Source organism: Heterocephalus glaber, unplaced genomic scaffold (assembly GCF_053883595.1).
Source record: "Heterocephalus glaber isolate CG9 unplaced genomic scaffold, H.glaber_assembly_v1.0 deba00001564, whole genome shotgun sequence".
In the NCBI taxonomy this organism is placed as follows: domain Eukaryota; kingdom Metazoa; phylum Chordata; class Mammalia; order Rodentia; family Bathyergidae; genus Heterocephalus; species Heterocephalus glaber.
In genome coordinates this window covers 15,677,316-15,700,824 of record NW_028258351.1, presented here as the reverse complement: position 1 = coordinate 15,700,824, position 23,509 = coordinate 15,677,316, and the positions used below count along the sequence as shown (strand labels likewise).

The 23,509-nt window shown below is 54.9% G+C and overlaps 1 protein-coding gene across 3 annotated transcripts in view; it reads left to right on the top strand.

Moving 5' to 3' along the window:
- Atp2a3 (ATPase sarcoplasmic/endoplasmic reticulum Ca2+ transporting 3) overlaps positions 1-17,160 on the top strand; it is a 30,431-nt gene extending 13,271 nt beyond the window's left edge. For 2 of the 3 annotated variants that reach the window (XM_004857234.3, XM_087191996.1), the window contains 14 exons: positions 67-531; positions 2,061-2,149; positions 2,261-2,363; positions 4,812-4,943; positions 5,285-5,410; positions 6,474-6,692; positions 6,787-7,122; positions 7,924-8,144; positions 8,970-9,172; positions 9,766-9,851; positions 11,807-11,940; positions 12,366-12,483; positions 13,049-13,166; positions 15,819-17,160. In XM_004857234.3, the coding sequence (XP_004857291.2) occupies positions 67-531; positions 2,061-2,149; positions 2,261-2,363; positions 4,812-4,943; positions 5,285-5,410; positions 6,474-6,692; positions 6,787-7,122; positions 7,924-8,144; positions 8,970-9,172; positions 9,766-9,851; positions 11,807-11,940; positions 12,366-12,483; positions 13,049-13,166; positions 15,819-15,838 (2,370 nt within the window). In that variant the 3' untranslated portion in view covers positions 15,839-17,160. Of the gene's footprint in view, positions 1-66; positions 532-2,060; positions 2,150-2,260; positions 2,364-4,811; positions 4,944-5,284; positions 5,411-6,473; positions 6,693-6,786; positions 7,123-7,923; positions 8,145-8,969; positions 9,173-9,765; positions 9,852-11,806; positions 11,941-12,365; positions 12,484-13,048; positions 13,167-13,496; positions 13,587-15,818 lie in introns of all 3 variants that reach the window. The other variant, XM_087191997.1, reaches the window with a different exon arrangement.
- Positions 17,161-23,509: the final 6,349 nt, after the last annotated feature.

Below are 23,509 nucleotides of genomic sequence, written 5' to 3'. Positions count from 1 at the left end.
TCTCAGTCCTCATGGAATTGGGGTTTTGGCCCTGAGCAGCCCTTTCTTTGTCCTCCCTTTGGCCAGGGCACCAATATTGCATCAGGCAAAGCAGTGGGCGTGGCAGTGGCCACCGGTCTGCACACGGAGCTTGGCAAGATCCGGAGCCAGATGGCAGCCGTGGAGCCTGAGCGGACACCACTGCAGCGCAAGCTGGATGAGTTTGGGCGTCAGCTGTCCCATGCCATCTCCGTGATCTGTGTGGCCGTGTGGGTCATCAACATTGGCCACTTCTCTGACCCAGCCCATGGGGGCTCCTGGCTCCGAGGTGCCGTCTACTACTTTAAGATTGCAGTGGCCCTGGCAGTGGCAGCCATTCCCGAGGGCCTCCCAGCAGTCATCACTACATGCCTGGCACTGGGTACGAGGCGCATGGCACGGAAGAATGCCATTGTGCGGAGCCTGCCCTCTGTGGAGACCCTGGGCTGCACCTCAGTCATCTGCTCTGACAAGACAGGCACGCTCACCACCAACCAGATGTCTGTCTGCAGGGTGAGTGGCCACAGCAGCTTGGGGTCCTGCTTTGGCACCTGGGCCCCTCCCTGTCTCCTTTCTGGTGGAGATGGAGGTAACCTTGAGTATCTCCCCGCTGGGAAGCAGGTCCAGGTCTCCATGTGGCAGAGCAGACTGGCAGGCTGTAGCAGACAATGCCTGGCTAGACACATGTCACTGTGGGGTCCTGGGCAGCTGGCTGCCAGTCTGTGGACCTCATTCTTGTCTGTATCCTGGGTATGGGGCTCTGCCAGCGAACCTGAAAAGGACATAGGAGAAGGTCGTGGACAGCCCTGGTGTCTGAGCCAAACAGGACCAGGACCCAGGGTCCATCTTTCTCCCTCCCGACTCTGCAATCCGTGCTTGTCACCAGATAGAGCAGGAATTATTCATTCCCTGGCCCTCCATCCCACGTCCCAGGCCCACCATCCACATGTTCTAGGGATTCTGGGACAGAGGGCTCCTCCTGACCTTCCTCAGGGCTGGGTCAGGAGATGGCAAAGGCTGTGGGTTTCCCATCATTTTTCTGCTACCCCTGCCCACTGGGCCTTGGGAATCCAGGCTTGGTATTCCGAGGCCTTAAGGTCCCATAGAAGCCCATCTAAATCTGTTTAGGGAAAGGGACACTGGCAAGCTTTACTGACCTGCTGAGTCCCTGGTAGGATTTGATCTAAACAGTGTTCCATGACTGAAATAAAGATTTGAGATGGGCTTGGCGGCACAGGCCAGCTTAGGTAACTTTGTGAGAAACCTGTCTTAAAATTTAAAATAAATAAGTAGAGTTGGGATTGTAGCTTGGTGACCTTGGATTCAATTTCCAGGAGCGGGGGAAGAATTTTGAAAAGCACAGTGTCGGGGAGTTGTACCGGTGAACATGCTGGGTAATGCACTATGCTTGCTGGAAGACTGTCCCTGGGGTAGAGAAGAACAGGAAGGAAGTGAGATTATTGAGTGAGCAGCTACTGGGTGCTGGGCTGGCCCCTGGCTTGAGAATGTGCAGCAAGGTAGTTTCCAAAGGGCAAAGCCTATCAGAGCTGGCTGACGAGGAAATGGGCGGCACTAGGAGGGGAGAGGCCCTGTCTCTGAAGTCCACAGATAGGGGCTGGGTGACCCACTTGGCTGTTTGAGCTAGGGGCCCACTCTGGAGTCATTCCTGGGTTGGAAGGGTCTGGGCCTCAGGGCAGAGTATGGGTTTTCTCCCTTAAGGCCAGGAAAGGAGGGTCAGCTGGACTCTGAGCCCACTTTCTGCTCCTGTTATCAGTGGAGAAACTGAGGCTCGGGCACTTGACCAGAGGTCACACAGGGAGGTCGGCAAGGACCCAGGCTTCCTACTCAGGGCTCCCTCAGGACAGCAGCTGCTCCAGACACTGAGAATGGGCCATAAACTCCCCAGGAGTCTGAGCAAATGGTCAAGCCAGAGCTGGACAGAGCACAGTTCCTGCTCAGTACTGGACCAGGTTTTATTCAAACTGGCAGCCTGAGGAGAAGGGAGGGCCCAGCCCACCTGAGCAGGCCCCTATGCTCCCCAGATGTTCGTGGTAGCTGAAGCAAAAGCGGCCTCCTGCCGACTGCACGAATTCACCATCTCGGGTACCACATACACTCCAGAGGGCGAAGTGTAAGTGCTGGGTGATGGTGGGCGCGGCTTGCGGGTGCATGTGGTCGCAAGGCTGGGCATCTCCCGGGGTGGGGCCAAGCACGAGTACTGAAGCTCCGGCTGGCTCTGCAGGCAGCAGGGGGAGCAGCCCGTGCGCTGCGGGCAGTTCGATGGGCTGGTGGAGCTGGCGACGATCTGTGCCCTGTGCAACGACTCCGCTCTGGACTACAATGAGGTGGGACCCAAATCCCGTTCATGACCTGCCCAGTTTCCAGGCGCTTAGGATAGAGCCTTTTCCCAGTCTCCAAGCTTCCAGGATTGGTTATCCTTGCTGCTTGGGACCCGAGGAGCACTGTCAACTCTGTATATTCCTGCTCTTTCCCTCCCTCATGCCCATACTGGCTTCAGACTCTACCTTGGGGCTCTTGGATTGTGGGGAGTTGCAGCATAAGGGCCTTCAGGGCCAGGGATGCCTGGGGAAGAGATTTGGAAGTATAGGAGGGTGTGAAGGCCGGAGAGGGCTTTAAAGCAGAAGGCGAAGCCCAGTCTGTAGAAGCCAGATGTGATTTAGGCATTGTGTACCATCTGTCTTAAGTACTTTTTCATTGCTAAGACAAAATACCTGACACAAATTAAAAGAGGAAAGATTTATTTTGGCTCACAGTTTGTAGAGGTTTCAGTCCACAGTCGACTGGCTCCAAGGAAGGGTGGCATGGCAGAGGGGCACAGCAGAGGAGAAACAGCCCATAGCAGGGTAGTCAGGAAGCAGCTGCCTTCCTTCTGTTTTTCCTTTTCGTTCTATCTGGACTACAAGCCTATAGGTTGGGCCACCCAGGGTGGGTTTTCTGTCTTCAGTAAATCCATTCAGCCACATCCAAAACTATGCTAAACCAATGAGTGGACTAATCCAGTATCACACACCCACGATCCAGTCACTCCCAAAATCTCCACCTGTGAGTGTATGAGGCTTGGGAGGGGGGCTATCCAGATACAGTGGACCCTTGAGTTACAACCGGCCTGATATGCGAACAGCTTAGTGATAGGTCTCCCACTACTTCAGTGGCTATTATGTATAGTAGATGCCAGCTTCCTATTGTGCCTTGCCCCCTCCCCTGTGTGATGTCACTCCAAGATGGTTGCTCACCCCAAAGAACAAACCTTTCTTCCCAGCATGCCCCTGTTCCCGCCTAGAGAGTAACCTAAAACTTGCTCACCTCCTACCAACTAGTGATGTCACCGGCTCCTCCATTCCCTAGTCACTACCTCACTCAACCCCACCTCAGCTCCTACAAACCCCACTCCAGTCTCTATAAAGACTCTCCTTGCCCCAGCCATATTGCTTTTGTCTCTCCTTTGTTCAGAGACCGCCTGGCAGATCTGTTCCTGTAATAAAGGCTTGTTGTGGCCTTTTATACCTGACACTTAGGTTATGACCAGAATTTTAGTTTTAACTTATGAACAAAGTCTTGAGTTACAACCCGAATCCCGGTCGCTTTTGCTTCCAGATGGTCTTGGATACAGATTTCACCCTTAAAGAGTCCTGGAAGGAACATTACAACATCCTTCCCTGTGTGGGGTTAATTGAGAGATCCTGGGCCAAAGTCTCTCTAAGGACACTGAGATCTGCCTGTATACAGGAGAGAAACTTTGAAGGCTGTGTAGAGGAGCCTGAGCCTTCAGTTGACCAACCTGAGTTACAACCAGCCCTCGGGAAATAATTGAGTTTGTAAGTCAAGAGTCCACTGTATAAACCATAATACCATTGGTGTGGCTGAAACAGGAACAGAGCATGTAGGAGGATGCTCCTGCCTGGGGCGTCCTTGGCCAGACCAAATCAGTGGCCATGTCAAGCTGGGTACAGTAGGGAGTCACTGAAGGGTTTTGAGTAAGGGAGGAATGTGGTCACATTTGTGTTTACAAAAGGCACTGCCCCCCACCTCCCAAGAATTCTGGGTGGGAAACAGCACAGAAAGGACAAGACAAGAGCTTGGGAGCCCTGTATGGCCATTCAGGCCAGAAAGATGCTGCTGAGTCCTGACTGGGACCTCAGGGAGAGGGGAGAAGGCAGAGATCAGAGAGATTTAGGAGCTAGGACTTGGTTATTGGTTAGGTCAAAGAGGAGAGAAGTCAGGGCAGCCCCTGTTGCTGTCCTGGCTGGGCTGGGCTGTCCTCAGAATTGCAAACACAGGGCGAGGAGGAGGTGGCTTGAGGGACCGCCAGGGAACAAGAGCCACAGGCAGCAATTGGCCATGTGGGCTTGGAGCTCGGGATAGAGGTACCAGTTGGGCAGGGCACTGGCAGTCCTGAGCATGTGAATGGGGTTGGGAATGGAGGCTTCTGGCCCCCAGGGAGATGAAAGTAGAAGGAGCAAGGCCCAGGCAACATGTTAGAGCCCCACCGAGGGGAACCTGGTGATGGAGGCTGAGGAATGGACAGAGAGGGAGGGGGAGGGCAGGAAGGGCATGAAGCCATTGATGCTGGGATTTGGGAGAATGACAGTCAGTGTCAGACACCACCCTGCCTCAGGATAGCCAGGCTGAGAAGGGCTCACAGGCCTGTGTAAAGGAGACTACACAAAATCTTGTAAAGAGGTCACCAAGGGCAGAGGGAGTGGGAAGTGAGACTGGAGAGCCCAGCCGAGTGCAGCCTGCCCCTCACCACTGTGTCCCGTGGGTCCTGCCAGGCCAAGGCTGTATATGAGAAGGTGGGAGAGGCCACGGAAACGGCGCTGACTTGCCTGGTGGAGAAGATGAATGTGTTCGACATGGACCTAAAGACCCTGTCCCGGGTGGAGCGAGCTGGTGCCTGCAATGCGGTGAGCTGGATGGGCTGGGCCTTGGGCTAAGTGGCTGGGGTTCCTGGGGCATCTGGAGAAGGGAGAGAGGAAGCAGAGTTTGGGGAGGAAGAATGACCTTAAACTCCTGGTAAGATCTGGCTGTGGAGTTAAGAGAGGAAAGGGTGAGTGTGGGGAACTGGACTTAGGAAGTGCACACCTGGTCAGGAACTGGCAGCTTCTTGGCGGGCTGGGGGGGTGGGGGGCTTGAATGCCAGGGTCAGAGGAGTGCAGATGCCAGGCCACAGACAGCAAGAGGTTCTTCTGGAGGCCAAGTGGCTGGTGAGAAGCAAGTGAGAGTTGCTGGCTCTGTCCCTCTGCAGGTAATCAAGCAGCTTATGAAGAAAGAGTTCACCCTCGAGTTTTCCCGGGACCGGAAGTCCATGTCGGTGTACTGCACGCCCACCTGCCCTGACCCCAAGACCCAGGGCAGCAAGATGTTTGTGAAGGTGGAGACTGTTTATGTGGGCCGGGACGCTCAGGGTCTTAGGGGAATCTGGTCTCCAGTCCTCTGAAACACAACACCAGAGCCTGCAGCTGTGGGGGACTAAGGGACATGAGCAGCCCATTGCTGAAATGCCGAGTGCCAAGTGGGATGGTCAGCGAGCTATGGGTGGATGGATGCATGGTGGGGATGAACGAGGGCCAAGGGACCAGAGTCTGCCCCTGACTGTGGTGCTAGCTCTGGGCCCAGGGTCACTGCCTTGGTGAATGACCTTGGGGTCACCTGCCTTGGTGGGCCTTGGTTTCCCACTATTCGGGATTGAACAGCAAGTTCTCAAAAGCCCTTTTTGCCTCTGACTCATGGTGTTGAAATAGTTGATGCCCACCCTCCAGGCTTCATCTTTTGGGAAACTGAGTCCTGGGGAGAGAAGGGAACAAGCCCCCATCCAGTCCTCCATCTCTCCACAGCACCTCCCACTGCTTTCAACCTTGAAGTAGGATTCACCCCTGGTGAAGTGAAAAGTCTTCCATGCGGGGAACTCAGTCACTTTGAAAAGTTAGCATCTGGGGTGACTTTTGAGGAGAGAGAAGCCATTGGTGAAGGATTTAAAATACCTAGGCCTGGGGCAAGGTCCAAGCTGAGACCCTGAGGCTGCTGAGGAGCCTGCCCCCTCCCCCCCATGACCTTCCCAGGGCCACACTCACTGCACCCTTTGCCTGGCTCTATTTGTGGTCCCACGGCAGGGTTCAGCCTGCCTCCCTACTGTTGAGGCCCCTACAGAATTCGAGTCCCAGTGGCACCAGGCAGGCAGGGGCACAGGGGCTGCTGTTCCCAGCCCACCTCTAAGTGCTGCAGCAGGTGGGCTGGTGGAGGTAGGGACCACCCAGTGGGTGGCTGTGACCTCACCTTGCTGTTCCTTTTAGGTTTCCTCAGCTGGTTCCCACTCTGAGCTTTCCAAGAATGGGTTCTGGTCTGTGCCTGGTGCCTTTCCCCTTATCTAGGTCTGTTTCCTCAGCTGGGTAGGAGGGACGTGTGGCATCCTGGCTGACACCCTACTCCCCCTGCAGGGGGCTCCTGAGAGTGTGCTGGAGCGCTGCAGCTCAGTCCGTGTCGGGAGCCGCACAGCACCCCTGAACACTGCCTCCAGGGAGCAGATCCTGGCAAAGATCCGAGACTGGGGCTCGGGCTCAGACACGCTGCGCTGCCTAGCACTGGCCACCCAGGATGCGCCGCCCAGGAAGGAGGACATGCAGCTGGATGACTCCAGCAAGTTTGCACAGTACGAGGTGGGTGCTGGGAGCTGTGGGACTCTGGAGTGGCTGGGTGCATGGCAGGTCAAGACTCGACTCAGGCCCTGTTTGTGTCTGCCCCTCCTTATAGACAAACCTGACCTTCGTGGGCTGTGTGGGAATGCTGGACCCACCCCGGCCTGAGGTGGCTGCCTGCATCACACGCTGCCACCGGGCAGGCATTCGTGTGGTCATGATCACAGGGGACAACAAAGGCACAGCTGTGGCCATCTGCCGCCGGCTGGGCATCTTCGAGGACTCCGAGGATGTGGTGGGCAAGGCCTACACGGGCCGAGAATTCGATGACCTTAGCCCTGAACAGCAGCGCCATGCCTGCTGCACTGCCCGCTGCTTCGCCCGTGTGGAGCCCGCACACAAGTCCCGAATCGTGGAGTACCTGCAGTCCTTCAGCGAGATCACCGCCATGGTGAGGCTGCAAGACTAGAGCCTAGGGAGGTGGTTGACTTGATTAAAGCTGTCACCTGAGTTAGACCTTGTCTTTGATCTCTGCTGACTTTGCCCCTGACCTTGACCTTGTTACATCTTAGCCCGCTGACCTCCATCTTAATTTAATTCCTTACTTTGAGTTCAATCCTGAAATGGCTTCCAGTCTTAACCTGGACCCAGAGCTGATCTCTGACATTGACCTTGGCCCCTGCTGTGCAATACTTTATGTTGATCTCAACTTTGATCCAATCTTGACTTTGACTTCAACTCCACCTTGACTATGATATCGCTTCTGCTGTGAACAGTAGCCTTGACTTGGCCTCTTACTGTGGCATGACCTCTACATTAGTCTACTTTTTAAGTCTTGAACCTGAGTCTAGTCTGACCCTGCTCTTCACTTTGACCCTTACACCTACCTGGCCCTTGACATGGGCTGTAGCTTTGACCTCAGCTTTCTCCCTGACCTCAGTTTCATCTTCTATTCCATATCCAACTTGGATTTCATCCCTCCTTCATCACTGACCCACCTTCATTTGTTTCTCCACCTCATCATCTTCTCTGACCTTAGACTTTATCTCCTCCCTGACTTTGTCTTAGTCTGCACCCATTAGCCTCAGCCTTAGCCCATCTCCCAAGGTCTTTCTTGACCCCGTCATTTGTTCTGTCCATCTGTCTGCTTCCTTTGGGGACATTCCCCGACACTGGGATGGGCTGAGTGGAGGGGCGCTGGGAGAGGGAAGTTTCTCAAGGTGTGACCCTACCTACCTGACCTGGCCCACAGACTGGTGATGGGGTGAACGATGCACCAGCTCTGAAGAAAGCAGAGATTGGCATTGCCATGGGCTCTGGCACAGCTGTGGCCAAGTCAGCAGCAGAGATGGTACTGTCAGATGACAACTTTGCCTCCATCGTTGCTGCGGTGGAAGAGGGCCGGGCCATCTACAGCAACATGAAGCAGTTCATCCGTTACCTCATCTCCTCGAATGTCGGCGAGGTGGTCTGGTGAGGCCCTGCACTCCCTCCCCTCAGCCCTTTGCACCATCTCTGTGTCCCTGAGACTGGGTGCAGGGACTGAGGGACACATGCCTGCTCCAGCTAAGGCCTTCCAGGTCCACCTCAGGGTAGGCAGGAGCAGGGACACCACAATATTGTCCAGAGGCACTGATAACCCATGGATCCTAGGTCATAGTGTACCCTCATCCCTAAGGAGGTGCCTCCCTCCAGCCATAACTGTGTGCCCTCTCTCAGACTCCAGATGCGGACAGTCAGCCCCACCTTTGGGCAGTGGTGTGTTTGTGTGTGTGTGTGTGGGTGCGGGAATATGCGGGTATGTGACATGGTACTCATGCTTGATTGAGAGGTGTGTTTATGTATGCTCACAGGCATCTCTGGGCACAGACAGAAACAGGTTGCGTGCCACAGTGCAGTTGTGTACACACCGCTGCTCCCCGAGAGCAATGCGGTGGGGAGCGGTGACCATGCGTGTGCTAGACATATGTGGACCCTGCGCCTCTACACACTGGGAGAGCCAGGACGTGTTTGCTTATGTTTGTGCGACTGTGTGCCAGGCGTTGGGTTTTTGCCTGTGTTTGATACTTGGCTGTTCATTGTTTGTGTGTCCACTTCGAGGCCTAAAGGGCAGCTATGTCACAGTCCAGAGCTGGGGCTGGGGGACGCAGAGCTGTGTTCGAACACCCCATTCTCCTGTGCACATCATACCCAGCAGAGAGGTGGGTGGCCCCATCCTGGGTTATCAGCAGGAGCTGGACCCTCGGTTTGGTGGGGCGTGGGCCTGCTGGGAGCTAGAGCCCATGACTCTGGTTTTAGCATCTTCCTCACGGCAATTCTGGGCCTGCCTGAAGCCCTGATCCCCGTGCAGCTGCTCTGGGTGAACCTGGTGACAGATGGCTTGCCTGCCACAGCCCTTGGCTTCAATCCTCCAGACCTGGACATCATGGAGAAGCTGCCCCGGAACCCTCATGAAGCCCTCATCAGTGGCTGGCTCTTTTTCCGATATCTGGCTATTGGAGGTGAGTAGGGCCCCAGCCCTTGATGGGGGGGCTGCGCTATGGGCTCCCTAAGCTTCCTGAGAGCCTTTACCAGTTAGGCTTGCAAACAGCACACAGTGCAGATAGCTTATGCCAAAAGAAACTCTGAGGGTTTATGTAACTGGAAAGACTAGAAAACATGTCTCAGGTATGGATCTAAACCTCAGACAGTATCACGGTCATAGTTTTTGGTTTTGCCTCAACTCTGTTCTCAAGTAGGTGTCCCTCAGGGTGGCAAAATGGCTGCTGCACCTCCAGCCCTCATGCTTACTCCATTACAACCCCCAATTCAACAGCAGAGATCCTTTTTTGGTAAAAATCTCAAGCTTGTTATCATTGGCCCAAATTGGGTCACTTATCTCCTAGCCAATCACAACAATGGCCAAGGGTGTGGCAGATGCTGATTGCCAGTCAGGGCCCACATTGACACTTGAGAGTAAGTATTTTTAAAGTACTTAGCTTAGAGAGGGAGAGGGTGGTTCCCTGATAGAAATCAGGGAACTATTAGGAAGGGAAAGTGATGCCAGAAAACCGTGACTGTCCCCCTCAGCCAGTCTCCTCTCCCCACCCTGCAGTGTACGTGGGCCTGGGCACAGTGGCTGCTGCCACCTGGTGGTTCCTGTATGATGCCGAAGGACCACAAGTCACCTTCTACCAGTTGGTAAGCAGGTGGTGGCCAGGGAAGCTGCTGGGCAGACCTGAGGCAGGACTCACAGCTCAGGGTGTTGGGGAGTTGTAGCGGAGAGAGAACCAGACTTCACAGTGGGCTGGCAGAATCTGCCCCCAGACATCTGTCTCCAAGGAGCCCAGAGCCACCAGCACAGCCCAGGGCATGGGAGTTGCTATGCCCTGTCTCGGTCACAGAGTCAGGGAGACCAAGGGGCATGACCACTCAGAAATGCCGTCTTCATGAAGGAGCCCCAAAATCTTGCAGTGCTCAGAGGAATGGGCCCCAAATGGTTTGGGAGGCCATTGGGAGCAGTGGCATGGGCTGCCTGGGTCAAGATGGGCAGTGTTTATGCGAGAGCAGTGGAGCTGTCGCGGTGCCGGGGTGTGCTCCTGTTGGTATCAGCATGTGCCTGTGGCCGAGGAGGGTGGCATGTGTCTGTGCTGTGTATACAAGTCTGCTTGAGACATTGAGGTCTGGGAGGGTGGCACCTCACCAGGGGGGCACCCCTGCAGGAAGACTGGTCCTCCGGTCACCAGCTGGATGGAGCCATTTTCCAGGTTAGGACCTTATCTCTACTCTGTGATCAGAACCAAGCAAAACAGGTTGTTTGTTTGTTTTTTGGAGTGTGTTTGGAGAAAAAGTCCACTGTTGATTTAGAAAAGAAGCTGGGTATGGTGGCACACACCTGTAATCCCAGCACTCAGGAGGCTGAGGCAGGAGGATCACTCTGAGTTTGAGGCCAGCCTGAACTACATAATGAAACCCTGTCTCAAAAAAACAATAAATAAATCAATCAAGGGCCAGAGATTTAGCTCAGTGGTACAGCCACCTACCTCACAAGGGCAAGGTCCTGAGTTCGATCCCTGTTACCAAAAAAATAAAATCAATCAAACAACCAATGAGTGAAAGAGCGAAGATTCTCCATTGCTTTGTTAAAATAATAGCTCTAGCCCGGGCATAGTCTTTCATAATTTTCCTTCCTGCATGAGAGAATGAGGAAGGACCACAGAGCTGTCTTATTGCAGCCCCAACACCCAGTGGGGAACAATGGTACATTTATTGCACTGCAAGTCCCACAGCTGATCATTTGACAGGTTTATCTTGGAGGAGTATTTTCATAACACAGGGCCCCCCTTTCTTAGCCCAAAACGCTTAGTTTAAAAGATCTCTGTGTACAGACTCATCTCCTGCGAGTGGGTTTGTTATTGGAAAACTGAGCTGGTTAAGAGTTCTGAACATTTGCACCCACGCCCATGATGCAGAAGAGAACAGGGCAGAAGTTCTCCCAGAGGTCCTCAGCTCAGTGTCTTATCAGATACTGTGAGCAAGACATGGGAGCAGAAAGAAAACTCGGGGGCCAAGGGGCGAGGCCACTTCCTTTATGGAGTCCTGAAGGTTTCTAGTTAGTTACAGAGAAGCCTCTTGTTCAGGTCATCCTCCAGCAGTTCATTAGTCCACGTCAGAAGCAAAAAGCTGGTCTGATAGAGCTTGACTTCAGTGACAGAAAGGGAAACTTGTTTAGTGACAGCGAGGGGCCAGGCGAGGTGGCCCATGCCTGTAGTCCCAGCCACTTGCAAGGCGGAGGTCGGAGGGTTACTTGAGCCCCTGGAAGAGAGAGACAGAGAGAGAGAGAGAATGAGAGAATGAGAATTTCCTTATTTATTCACTGATCTCAGTCAGTTACCATCCCTACTCCTGCACCTTGAAACTCACTTGAGACTCAGGGCCCCCTATGTACCCACAGATCTGGACGCCCCTCCCAGCCCCAGGACCCCTGCTGATGTCAGCTGTCCTCCTTCTGAGCCACTGGCTCCTTGTTCTGATCCAGGGACCCTAGGACAGTTACCCGATAGTTGTCCTCACGTGTGGTGCGGGTAAGGGATTCTCCCTCCTCCCTGCCACCTCCTCCCTGACAGCTGCTCTCCCCCACCCCTCCTGGCCCTCAGAGGAACTTCCTGAAGTGCTCTGAAGACAACCCGCTCTTTGCTGGAGTCAACTGTGAGGTCTTCGAGTCCCACTTCCCCACAACCATGGCCTTGTCTGTGCTTGTGACCATTGAAATGTGCAACGCCCTCAACAGGTGAGCTGGCAGAAAGGCCCAAACTGGGGCTCAGGGTCAGAAGTATTGGTGTCAGAGTGGCCCAGGATTGGGATCTGAGGGTAGAGGGGTTCAGGATTGGTGCTCCAGGGCCAGAGCAGTCCAGGATTAGGGTCTGAAGGCCAAGAGGTCTTAGATTGGTTTAGGTTTGGAGTCTGAGGGTCACAGAGGTCCAGAAAGTTTTCTCAGAGTCAGTGGGGCCAGAATTGGGATCTAGGGGTCAATGGGAGCCAAGACTGGCCCTGAAGAAATGGAGGGACCAGGATTGAATGTGAGGGAGAGAGAAAGGGAGTCCAGGTCCCCCAAGGAGACCCCAGAGGACAGAGCGTGCCATCATGACACCCACTCAGCCCTGCAGCCCGGTGAGAGAGCTGCCGAGCCTGAGGTGGGCACCTGTGCCCTGGCAGTGTCTCGGAGAACCAGTCCCTGCTGCGGATGCCACCCTGGCTGAATCCCTGGCTGCTGGCCGCTGTGGCCATGTCCATGGCCCTGCACTTCCTCATCCTCCTCGTGCCGCCCCTGCCTGTGAGTTCACCCGCACCACCCTCCCCTCTTCAGGACCTGGGGTGACAAGGAGCAAACAGTCCTTGGTTATTGGAGGCTTTGGACTGGGTGCCTGGGCCATGGAGGATGGGGAGGTGCGAGGTCTGACTGCCCCTCGTCCTCCAGACGCAGCCCCACTTCCAGGAGCCCCCTGACTTGGGGGACAGAAGAGAGGGAGAGCCCTTGCTAAGGGGACCGTCACTGGGCCGCCAGTGGGTGGGAGGCAGGACCAGGCCTTTGCCGGTGCAGAATCCTTCCACTTCCCAACAGCAGAGATGGCTTTCTGTCCTGTGGGGTGAGGTGGTGGAGGACACTTCTAGCAGAGGAATCCCAGTGGGCAAAGATCTGGAGGTGGGACATCAAGGAGCATCTTAAAAGTGCTCGTGGAGGGCCGGGGATTGAGCTCAGTGGTTCCACTGCCTGCCTTGCAAGTGCAAGGTCCCAAGTTCAATCCCTGGTACCACCAAAAAAAAAAAGTGCTCGTGGAGAGTCCATCAGTGTCCCGGTGGTCCATGCTCCAACCACACCTCCCTTCCCGCTCTACCAGCTCATTTTCCAGGTGACCCCGCTGAGTGGGCACCAGTGGGTGGTGGTGCTCCAGATATCCCTGCCCGTCATCCTGCTTGATGAGGCCCTCAAGTACCTGTCTCGGAATCACATGGACGGTGAGTGCAGGCCCAGTGCCTCCCGCCCTGCCCCCCGCCAGCCCATCCCCCTGCCTGCCCGTGCTCTCTGCAGGGGCACCACGCTGCTCACAGCCTCCTGTCTGCACAGTGGGAGAGGTGTCCTGGGATCACAAAGTGGAAGTCATGAAGGGGCTCAGCTGACTGTCACCTGAGGTGTCTGGGGTGTTGTGCCGCAGGGCTCAGGGAATTAACTGGCTGCCAGTGGGAACACCACTCATGGCCATGCTGCCACACTGTCCTCACTTGCCACCGTGCCCCAATCAGCCAGGCAGCTGTGCCCTGCTCTGGCCCTCCTCTGACCCCTCTGCTGGCCTGCCTTTATCCAGGCATTCTACAGACAGTCCTGCGGGCCTGGAGGAGGCAGCTGCTGACCACCTCCCGGACCCCAGACCACACCGGGTTGGCCTCTTTGGTGTCATCTTGTGGGCGGGCGCAAGGGCGGGAGCTGCCTCAGCCCAGGAGTGGAGGACAGAGTGGCAGGGGTCACAGAAGAATGGGCTGGACCGCTGCAGAGAGGCCTAGGTTGGGCTGGGCAATGGCTGAGGACTTCTCTGGGCAGTTGGGTCTTTGGGGGCCACTTCTGGCAGGAATGTGTCCCTGCTCCAGGGAAGTGGGGAAGGCTATAAATAAATCACATGCCTGTCATTCCTCAGGGACCAAGGCAGTCAATTGGTTCCCATCCCCCTTGCCGGCCAGTCCTGCCGGGCCCTGCAAAAATCTTATCTTTTAAAAAGGGCCAAAATGAGTTGGCTTCCTCTTTCTGGAGAGCTGGTCTCCCATAGGTCTGTCATAAGCTCATCTTTGGTGCTCAACCAAAGTGAGGCCTGTTGGAGCCTGGGGTGGGCGTGGGGCAGCTGGACCAGGCCATTCTGCCACCCTCAAGGCACTGATTCTTTCTGACTCCTCTTCTGTGGACACCCTGGGTAGAGGCAGAAGAGGAAGTGCATATGAAACTTCGGGTGACAGCCACTGGGGCCCCAAGCATGCCAGCTCTGGCCAGGGCACATCGACCATCTACCAGCAACACACTAACTCACCTGCAAAGCCAGGCCTCCTGGGAACATGGGCAACTCAAACTCAGATGGCTTCTTTGTCTTCCTCAAGAGACTTCCCTCATGGCCAAAAAGTGCAGCAAATTTTCTTGAGAATACAGTATTTAAAAATGAGAAAATTCAGCTCATGGCTCAGATGTCTCAGCCAGTGGGGAAAAGTCTGTCTCAGATGCTGTTTGGCACTGACACCTGGACTGGAGGATTCCTGAGCCTGCCCAGAGGAGGTGGGGCACCCAGCAGGGTGGGCAAGTCAGAAGGGCTTCCCGGCTGGGGCTGTGGTGCCAAAGCAGAGGTTTGAAAGGACAGATCTAGACATGGTAGGACAGAGGCTGGGGGCATCTGCTGGGGCTGAGCCTGGGGTGCAGGGCAGCTGAGACCCAGAGGGTAGCCAGGTTCCTGAATGCCATTATCTTCTGGGCAGTGGGGAGCCATAAAAGGTATGCAAGTATGGGAGGGCCTGTGGCAACCGTGGGAGACAGACTGGAGGAGGTAACACCAAAGGCAGGGAGGCTGGTGAGCGGTGCTGAGCTGCTCTGCAGAGGAGACTAAGGCCTGGTCCAGGGTGTGCCGGTCCCAGCCAACACTTCTGCCTCCACTGTTGACCAGAGATGTGGACTGTCATCCCCCTGAACTCTGACCTGACTGTCAGGAATGGCTGGGCCCCTGTGGCTGAGTCTGAGAAGTGGGGTAGAGGTACCGGCTTGCTGGAAGCCCAGACAGCTCTGCCCGGGGCAGTGGGCAGCTCCTATCCCCTGGGCCTCCTAAAGCCAGGCAGGGCGGGGGTGAAGGAGGGGACCCTTTACGTTCCCAAGACAGCTGAGTGGCCTTTTAGGGAAGTCTAGCTGAGGCTCAATGCTGTGGTTTCCCTATGATTTATGAGAGATATGTCCTGGGGAGAATTGTGGGAGCAGGGTCAGCCCTGGGTGGGGCTGGGTGAGGGGTCCTCTGGTCCCACCCCCGGCTCTTCCCAGGTGTGGGTGAGCAGCTGTCAAGGGCAGGGCTGGAGAGGCTGAGGGGGTGGATATGGAAGGGTCTGGGGTACAGACAGGCCTAGATTTTATTCTGAAGGCAGTGGGTAGCCATGGGAGAGGATGATGGGGCTGGACTAGAGCTTCAGCACGATTCTGGCAACATCATGTGGTGAGGCCACATGGGCTGGGGGCCTGGGGCAGGACCTTGAGAGTTTGAGGCCTCTGGGGGGAGGGGGCAGCAGAGAAAGAAATCGGCCCAGGCAAATTAGTTGCCATCAAGCCGAGGTACGAGGGATAGGTGGTAGGGGGTGGTTCTCCAGAGTAAAAGCCAAGAGGAGAATTTCTCATGGGGCGGGTTGGGGCTGTGGAGGTCATGGGGCATGCGGGAGGCCTAGTGGCCTGCAGGGAATTGCATCCAGGCAGCAGCCGTATTCTCCAGGCTATAGCCCAGGAGAGCCAGTGAGGCTGGGGTAGACCAGGATTCCAAGGAGGTGAGACTGTGGGAGGCTGGGCTGTTCCCAGAGAAACAAGGTGCAAGGGCTGAGGAAGGAGCCAGCCTGAATGTGTGCTCCCAGGCATCTTAAGATGCTCTCTGATTTGTCTTCCAGAAAAAAAGGACCAGAAGTGAATGCTGGGAACCGAGCGGAGTCTCCAGCAACAACCTCAGACTGATGGTGCCCAAGCTTTGGCCCCACTTCCCTCTCCTGACACTGCACCTGCCCACCTGCCCACCTGCCCACCGGGCCCTGTCTGAGGCCAGGACAGCCACACCCAGGCCCAGACTCGGGGTCCCTGTCCCCACTTCCATCTGAGCAGGGCGCTCGCTGTCTGTGTCTCTTGGACTCTCCTGAGAAGTTCTGCCTGGGGCTGCCAAGAAGCCAGGGCTGGCACAAATGGGAGATTCAGGGCCCCTTCCCCATGCACCCCTAGCACGTCCTGGAGATGCTTCCCTTGCTAGAGGCTGGGCTTTTACTTGGTGACCAGGACCTCCACAATGAGGAGGACTCCTGGGGCCCTTTGGGCTGAGTCTGACCTCTTGCCTAGTGCCTTGTCTGGATCGTGCTTGGCCTCAGAGAGGGAAGCCCAAGGGGCCATCTGGGCCTAGCTGTACACGGAAAGGCTGACAGGCCCCTCCACTTAGCCCTCCAGTCCTGCGAGCCAGAGCCTGTTTCTGTTTCTGTGTGTAGGCCCTGGGCGGGTTGAAGGGTCAGGGAGGACACAGGGCACCCGGAGGAGGAGCTGGCAAGGACCCCCTTTCCCAGGAGACACTGGGCTACCTGCCTCAGCTTGGCTTCCTTCCCCAGCTCAGGTTTCCCTCTTCTAAGCAAGTAGCTTAGCGTTGCCTCATCTGCCAAGAGGAGGGATCTGCTGTCCATGTCCCTGGTGCCCAGGCACTGTGCCCTCCTGAGTGTGACTGGCCCTGCATGGCTGGGTGATTGAGTTTCCTGGACTCGGCCTCCCTCTTTGTTCATCCCTCCCACTCACACACCCATGAGCCAGAAAGATGTCACTAAGGATAATTACCCAGGCACTTGCTGTCCCTCCCTCAGGGCTGGGGGATCTCAGAGCACTTCTGTGCGAATGTGTCAGATGGTAGAAGATAACATTTAATGGACAGGGTTTTTTGAGTAACTCCGCTTTTGCTCCTTTGGGAAAAACTAGCTAGGTGTAGCAGACAACAGTGTCTATGTGTCTTCACCCCTCCCTGAGAGTGTACAAAGTGATTATTTTATATGTGAATCAAGACTCACATCCTTGTGTTGGTTCCCAGAATCCAAAGCCCCTTCAGCCAGCCTTGCAGACAAATAGGCTCCCCCTTCCAGAGCCCTTCCCCCCAAGGCCTCCTCCCTCCCCTCTCTCAGGTTCTGGAGTTGGGAGTGTGGTTTCGGCAGGGCCCTGCACCCACCTGCTGACACGAATTGGAGAGAAATAAAGGCTGCATGTCCGGGACAGTGTTGTGCCACCTTCGTGTGTCTCCTGCAGTATGGCGCCCCATCTGCTGTCTGGGTGTCTGCCGGGGGCCTGCCCACCTCTTTCCACTCCACCCCAGTAGGGTGAAGATCTGGGCTTCCTGCATTGCCCAGATCTGTCTCTCCCTCCCAGACAAGGCTTTGACTGACTTTTTGAAGACCACATCCCAGTGGCAGAGGCAGGATGGGGCTGACTGTCATCAGGGTCACAAGGACAGCACTGATTGAATGCTGTGTTCAGAAGCCATTTAAGTATCTTATGACTTGCACATCACCTCTAAGGAAACCAGGGCGGGGTGCGGGGCAGGAATGGAGGGGCGAAGGTCTGTGACTTAGCCGGAGGCAGGGCTGGCTGGGCCTGGAGCTTGAATCGAAGGAGAACCTGCACTGCAAAGAGGGACCCCCACCCCTGCCCCTGGCAGTTCTATAGGCTCTGGGACTTTCCTGAGGTTTCTCTCTTGCTCTTTCCTCCCCTAACCCCCAGGATCCTGCCTACCTTGGACCCTCCTAAGCCCAGCTCAGATGCACCCCACCCAAGGCTTCCCTTAGACCACAGTGGCCCAGTGGCCTGCCTGGGTGGCCCTGTCATCCTGGAAGCTGGCTCTGGAAAGAGACCAGCCATGTCCCTTGTTTCTCTACACTGGCAGGAAGACACATGAGGGTTTGTCTCTAGCTCTCTCCCCAGCTGTCCTGAGAGGAGGACTCAGGCCTTGCCCACATGGCCAGACACAGGACCAAATCGGTTGCATAATTTCTAGGACCCGTTGCAAAGTGAAAATATGGGCCCATCTATTCAGAAATTAAGAATTACTAGCCTGAGGTGTAGCTCACTGGTAGAGTATTTGCCCTGGGTTTGATCCCCAACACCACACACAAGTCATTAAGGATGACAGTTAGGTGAGATGGAACACTTCTATAATCTCAGCACTCTGGGAAGCTGAGGCAGGAGAGCTACAAACTGGAGCCCAGCCTGGGCAACTTTGTACCTTAGTGAGACCCTGTTTCAAAATTAAAAAAAAAAAAAAAAAGTGGTCTGAGGATGTAGCTGAGCATGAAGGCTCTGGGTTCAATCCCCAGTACTGGGGGGCCGAGGGGGAGGGGTGACAGCAGAGCATTAAGTCAAGTGCAGGGGCTTTTAAAGGACTGGCCTAGTGTCACTGCCTGGGTGGCAAGCCCATTCAGCCAGCTGTAGCAGAGGAGACAGACCCTACCCTTAGGGGCTCCCAGGTTGCACAGGGAGGGGGGCAGCTGGAGCCAGGGTGGGCAGAGGGTGCTCCTGCCACTTGGGCCCATGTGTAATGGTCCATTTTCATGCTCCTCGTCTCCCAGGGTCTTAGCCAGCCCTGTGATGGGCCAGGCAGCAGGTAGGAATCCAAGTGATAGGTGAGGCACCCAAGGCCCTCCGAGGATCTGGCCGTCTGATTTGTGTCATAGTAGCGGGACGGCAGGGTGGGGAGCTAGGATGGGCCACAGAGATGTGTTCCAGAGGTGTGCCGGCTCCAGCCTTGCCCGCAGCCTCGTGGGCTCCCTGGTCAGGCCTGCTTCTCCACCCCCTCCCAGGCCTGCCCACATCCAGCTCTGTCCAGCCCACAGCATGGAGTCCACAGGCCAACGCAGGGCGGCCAAGGTAAACAGAGAGGTTTCCTCACCTCACAGTGCTCACCCAGGAGGGAATTCCAGGGCAAGTCCCGGCACACTCCTGTCTGGCTTGGGTGGCAGCTGCCAAAATGCCCCTGGGCCCCCCTGCCCTACCAGAAACAAGCAATCTGAGCTCCCTGGCATGCCAGGAGGAGGAGGAGCAAAACCAGAGGCAGAAGGAGAGAGGGGGACATGCACACACCGGCTCGAGTGTTTGTAACGGCTCCAAATGGCCATCGGCAGGTGAAGGCTGAACCAACTGGGCACACACACATACTCCTCTGCAATCAGAGGAGCAAACTGCTGGCATGCACGGCAACACGGAAGAAGCTGGAAACCACTGGGCTGATTTTCTAGGAGAGGCTAGACACAAAAACAGGACTCATACTGTGTGATTCAACTTTTATGAAGTTCTAGAAAGGCAGGACAGTTCTTTTTAACTTTTTTTTTAACATAGGCTCCTACTGTGTAGCTCAGGCTGGCCTTGAATTTGCAGTCCTCCTGCCTTAGGTTCCCTAGTGCTGAGATTGTAGGTGTGCACCCTCCACACCTGGGCAAAGCAGGGCAATTCTGTAGTGAGAAGGGAGATCAGTGATTGCCTAGGCCTATGAGCTGGGAAAGATGGGCAGCAAATGGGCAGGAGGGAACCTTCCAGGATGGCAGGATGGGCAGAGATGGCTACATGCATTTGTCAGAATTCACCAAACACTGGGTACTTTTTTCCTTTCCCTTTCAAAAATTTTGTTTTTGTTTTTGTTTTGAGACAGGGTCTTGCTACTGTAGACAGCAAAGTTAAGTAGAGGTTAACAGGCAGTCAGAGGGACAGGGCCCTCAAAGGGGTCGGTGCAGAAGATGAGATGCACCAAAATTGTGGTGGGGATGAATTGGAATTGAGCCAGGCCTGCAGGCCTCCCTAGAGATAGAGTGAAGCTTGAAATTGTAATCAGCACCACCTGGTCCAGTGGGCCTAGATAAGGCAGCAGATGAGCACCCTGACCCATACCCCTATCCCTTTCCCAAAACGCCTTTGATCTTTCTATGTTCGAAGTTATAGACAAGCTAAAGTTAATGATGCCCGCTGTATACTCTCGCTGCAGGCCTGTCTTCCCTATTGGATCAATGTTAGCTAAGCTACTATACCTGTAATCCTGTAGGTGGACTGTAGCTTGACCCATAGTTACCCATGTTGTGATTGTGTGTATAAATTACCCCTGGACAGACAGCCTCGGCAGCAACCCACTTTCAGAACTCCTCTTGTCCCTCAGGGGCTTTCTCTCAAGAAACTTTTCCTATTCTTAACCTCTCTGTCCTTGGGTCCATTCTTCGGTTATTGAGAGACACGAACTCAACTAACAGATTGGGAGTCACTTCCCTGTGACATTGCTATATAGTCAGGCTGGCCTTGTGCTCCCTATGTAGCACATGTTGGCCTTAAGCCTGCATTCCTCCTGCCTCAGTCTCTCAAGTACTGGGATTGTACACCTAGCCTCTAGTTTGTACGCGTGTGTGTGATTGATACTGAGGATCAGACTCAGAGGTTCTCTACCACTGAGCTCTATCCCCAGCCCTTTTTAAGACAGGGTCTTGCTTAATTGCTCAGGTTGGCCCAATATGGGGCGCCAATTACTGAGGACCCCTGAAACATTACTGGAAACCTCTGCAGTAGGCTCCAGTCTCCTGCCCAGTGTATGACACAGGCCTGGGGCAAAAAACTAAAAGACAGAACTAAGAGAGAGAGAAAGTGGGGTGCCAGGACAACCAATGCTGGTGCAACCAACAAAGGTGCTGGTCAGTCCAAGCCACTAGTTTTTATTGGTAATCACCTGGGAGTAAAGGCGAGCTACATGCAAGGCCAGAACTATGTGCAAGGATGCCCAGTCACGTGGCTTCTATGGAAATTAATGTAAGCAAGGTTCGTGGGGGGCAAGACAAAGCATTCTCGAATTAGGAACAGAGTAGACAAAATACATGGTTGTAATTAGAACATTGTCCTAATAAGAAGGTTTTAGTTGTGGGAACGGAATTTGGGTGCAAATTGTGGGGTTAACTCTTCACAGCCTGCTTGGGCATAATCACTATTACAGTCTTCTGTAGGCCTCTAGCTTGCTATCCTTTGTCTCAGCCTCTAGAGTAGCTGGGATTCCAGGAATGAAAATGGGGACAATAAAAATCATATGTGCGGGCCTGGGATTTAGCTCAGCGGTTTCGCTGCCTGCTGCGCAAGCAGAAGGACCCGAGTTCGATCCCCAGTACCGAAAAACAAAACAAAACAAAACAAAAAAATCATATGTGAATTACACTGCCACTCAGTTTGATTTAAAAGAAAAAAAATGGCTGAGTGTAATGGTACCCGACTGTAATCTCAGCACTCGGGAGGCTGAGGCAGGAGGATAACAGTGAGTTTGAGGCCAGCCTGGGCTACATAGTGAGTTCAAAGCCAGCCTAAATTGCATAGAGAGACCCAGACTTAAAAGAAAAAAAACAAATAAAGAAGGCTGAGGAGGTAGGTGGGTGTGTGGTTACCATGTGGGGAGGATGGTGTATATACCTCAGGAACTGCTAAGGAGATGGAACGTCCTGAGTGAGTGCTCCATGCTGGAGTAGCAAGGGCTCGGGCCAGCTCTAAGAGGCCCCTTATTTCAGGGGCAGGAAGAATGTGGGGCCTGAGGGAAAACAGCCAAAAGGAGAGAGGAGGACAGCAGGAGTCAGCCCTCGGATATTAGGGCATCCTGGCCATGGAGGGGAAGGGAAAGATGTCTGAGAAGCTGGGCAGCAAGGTTCAGACAATGGGAGACGCCTGCCCTGCGGCCATGGTTGTACCCTCTGCCCCTTCTCACAGAGCTCGCTTTACATCCGTCAGGCTGGCCCAGGGCCTCGTTCAGGTGGCGTCTGAGGGGCTTGGCACTGAGTGAGTCCCTGGGACACCAAGGCAGGCCCAGTGGAGTGGGGGCTGAGATGTGGTCCCTGAACTTTGGAACCCTGAGTGGTTAAGGAGACCGGCTGGAGCCTGTGTCCATACCCTGGAGGGCTTGGCCTGACAGTGGCCCCAGGATGGGCACCGGCCCCCTCCACACACCACAAAGCCACTAAATTTAGCCAGGCAGGGGAGGCCATCCTGGGGCTGAGCACTTGGCAGCAGGGCCTTGTATCCCTACAAGGCCTGGCCCAGAACCCGAGCTGGCCACCCAGCCTTTGGGCTTATAAGGCAGGTCTGGTGGATCTCAAGTGCTGGAGTCTTTGAGTGGGCCCTGGGCCAAGCCCTCAGACTTTGAGGAGTTTCCTTTCCAGCCATCAGGAGATATGAGAACTACTTTTTCTGTGATCTTGGACCAGGTGCTCAACTTCCAGAGCCTTAGTTTCTGCATCTGTATAATGGGGATTCCAGTACCTACCTCACAGTACCTACGTTTTAGGATCTACCTTACAAAGAAAATCCTGCCAAATTCCAGCACGTGAAACTTGGACTTCTGCCCTCTACACCTGTGCCCCAGCGAGGCCTAGAACACAGTGTCCCTGAGGATGCTGGAGCTGGGGACCAGGATGAGAAAGATGCATTTCAGAACCAGTGAGACACTGACCACAGGCTGGCTTACTCTAGCCGGATTATTAGCAAGAAAAGAAAAGTGTCTTTGGTCACTCTTGGGTCTGCTGATGTCTCCAAATGAGAAGCTTCTCTGTGTCAGTGCCTGGGCTGCTCCAGAGGCAATGTGTGTCCTCTAGTCTAGTCTGTTCATCATCTGTCTGTCTTTCTTGGGATGGAGGAAGGAGAAGGAAGAGGGAAGAAGAGGAGGAAAAGATAAAGAGGAGGAAAAGGAGGAGACGCAAGGAGCGTGAGCAGTACAGACCAGAAGGACATTGACCACCTGGCTTCCTTCCTGCTCTCCTTCCCTCCCTCCCTCCTCCGTCCCTCCCGTCTTCCTTCCTTTCTCTCCTTCCTCATTCAGTGCCAGCATATGGTGTGGGTGTCAGGGAGAAGCAGGCGTGCAGAGCTGTGCAGCGATGGTTCAGGCAGTCTCGCACGCACTGGCTCTCAGCAGCAGCAGCTAGCGTCCCGAGCCTCTTATTTCCCATGGGGCCCGCTGGGAGAGGGACAGGCCCTTTTGTTAGGGTCAAGATCAGGCCAAGGGAACGTGCTGCTTGCCATCTCTGGACTTTTCCTTAGAAAAATGCAGGATGGGCAGGGCGAGCTGGAGCATGCCTATAACCGAACACTTGGGATACTGAGCCTGGAAGATTGAAAGTTCAAGACCAGCCTGGGCAACTTAATGAGACTGTTATGTAAAAAAAGGAAAAAAAAAAATCAAAAAAGCTGTAGCACTTGGTTCTCTCTCAGCGCTCCTGCAAGGCAGAGTCAGACAGTTGAGCTGGAGAGATCCCTGCTGCTCTGGCCAACAAGTCTATGGGACGCAGCTGATTCAGTCTAAGGGGAGGGGTGGACCCGAGCTTGGGGTTGGAAGTGGCTGGGCACCTGCTCTCTTCAGGTGGCTCCTGTGCTGTCCAGAAAGCAGCTCTGCTCACAGACAGCTGGGTGTGGCTGGGATTCCCAGCCCTGGCCTTGGCTCCCTGCCCAGAGCGATTTCCCAGCTAATGGCCTGCCAGGAAGAAGATTCCTTATCAGCCCACAGGGTGGGGCAGCTTGGACTGGGGTGTGGGGAGGTGGGGGCTGGCAGGGAGGCCCTGTTTCAAGTTTG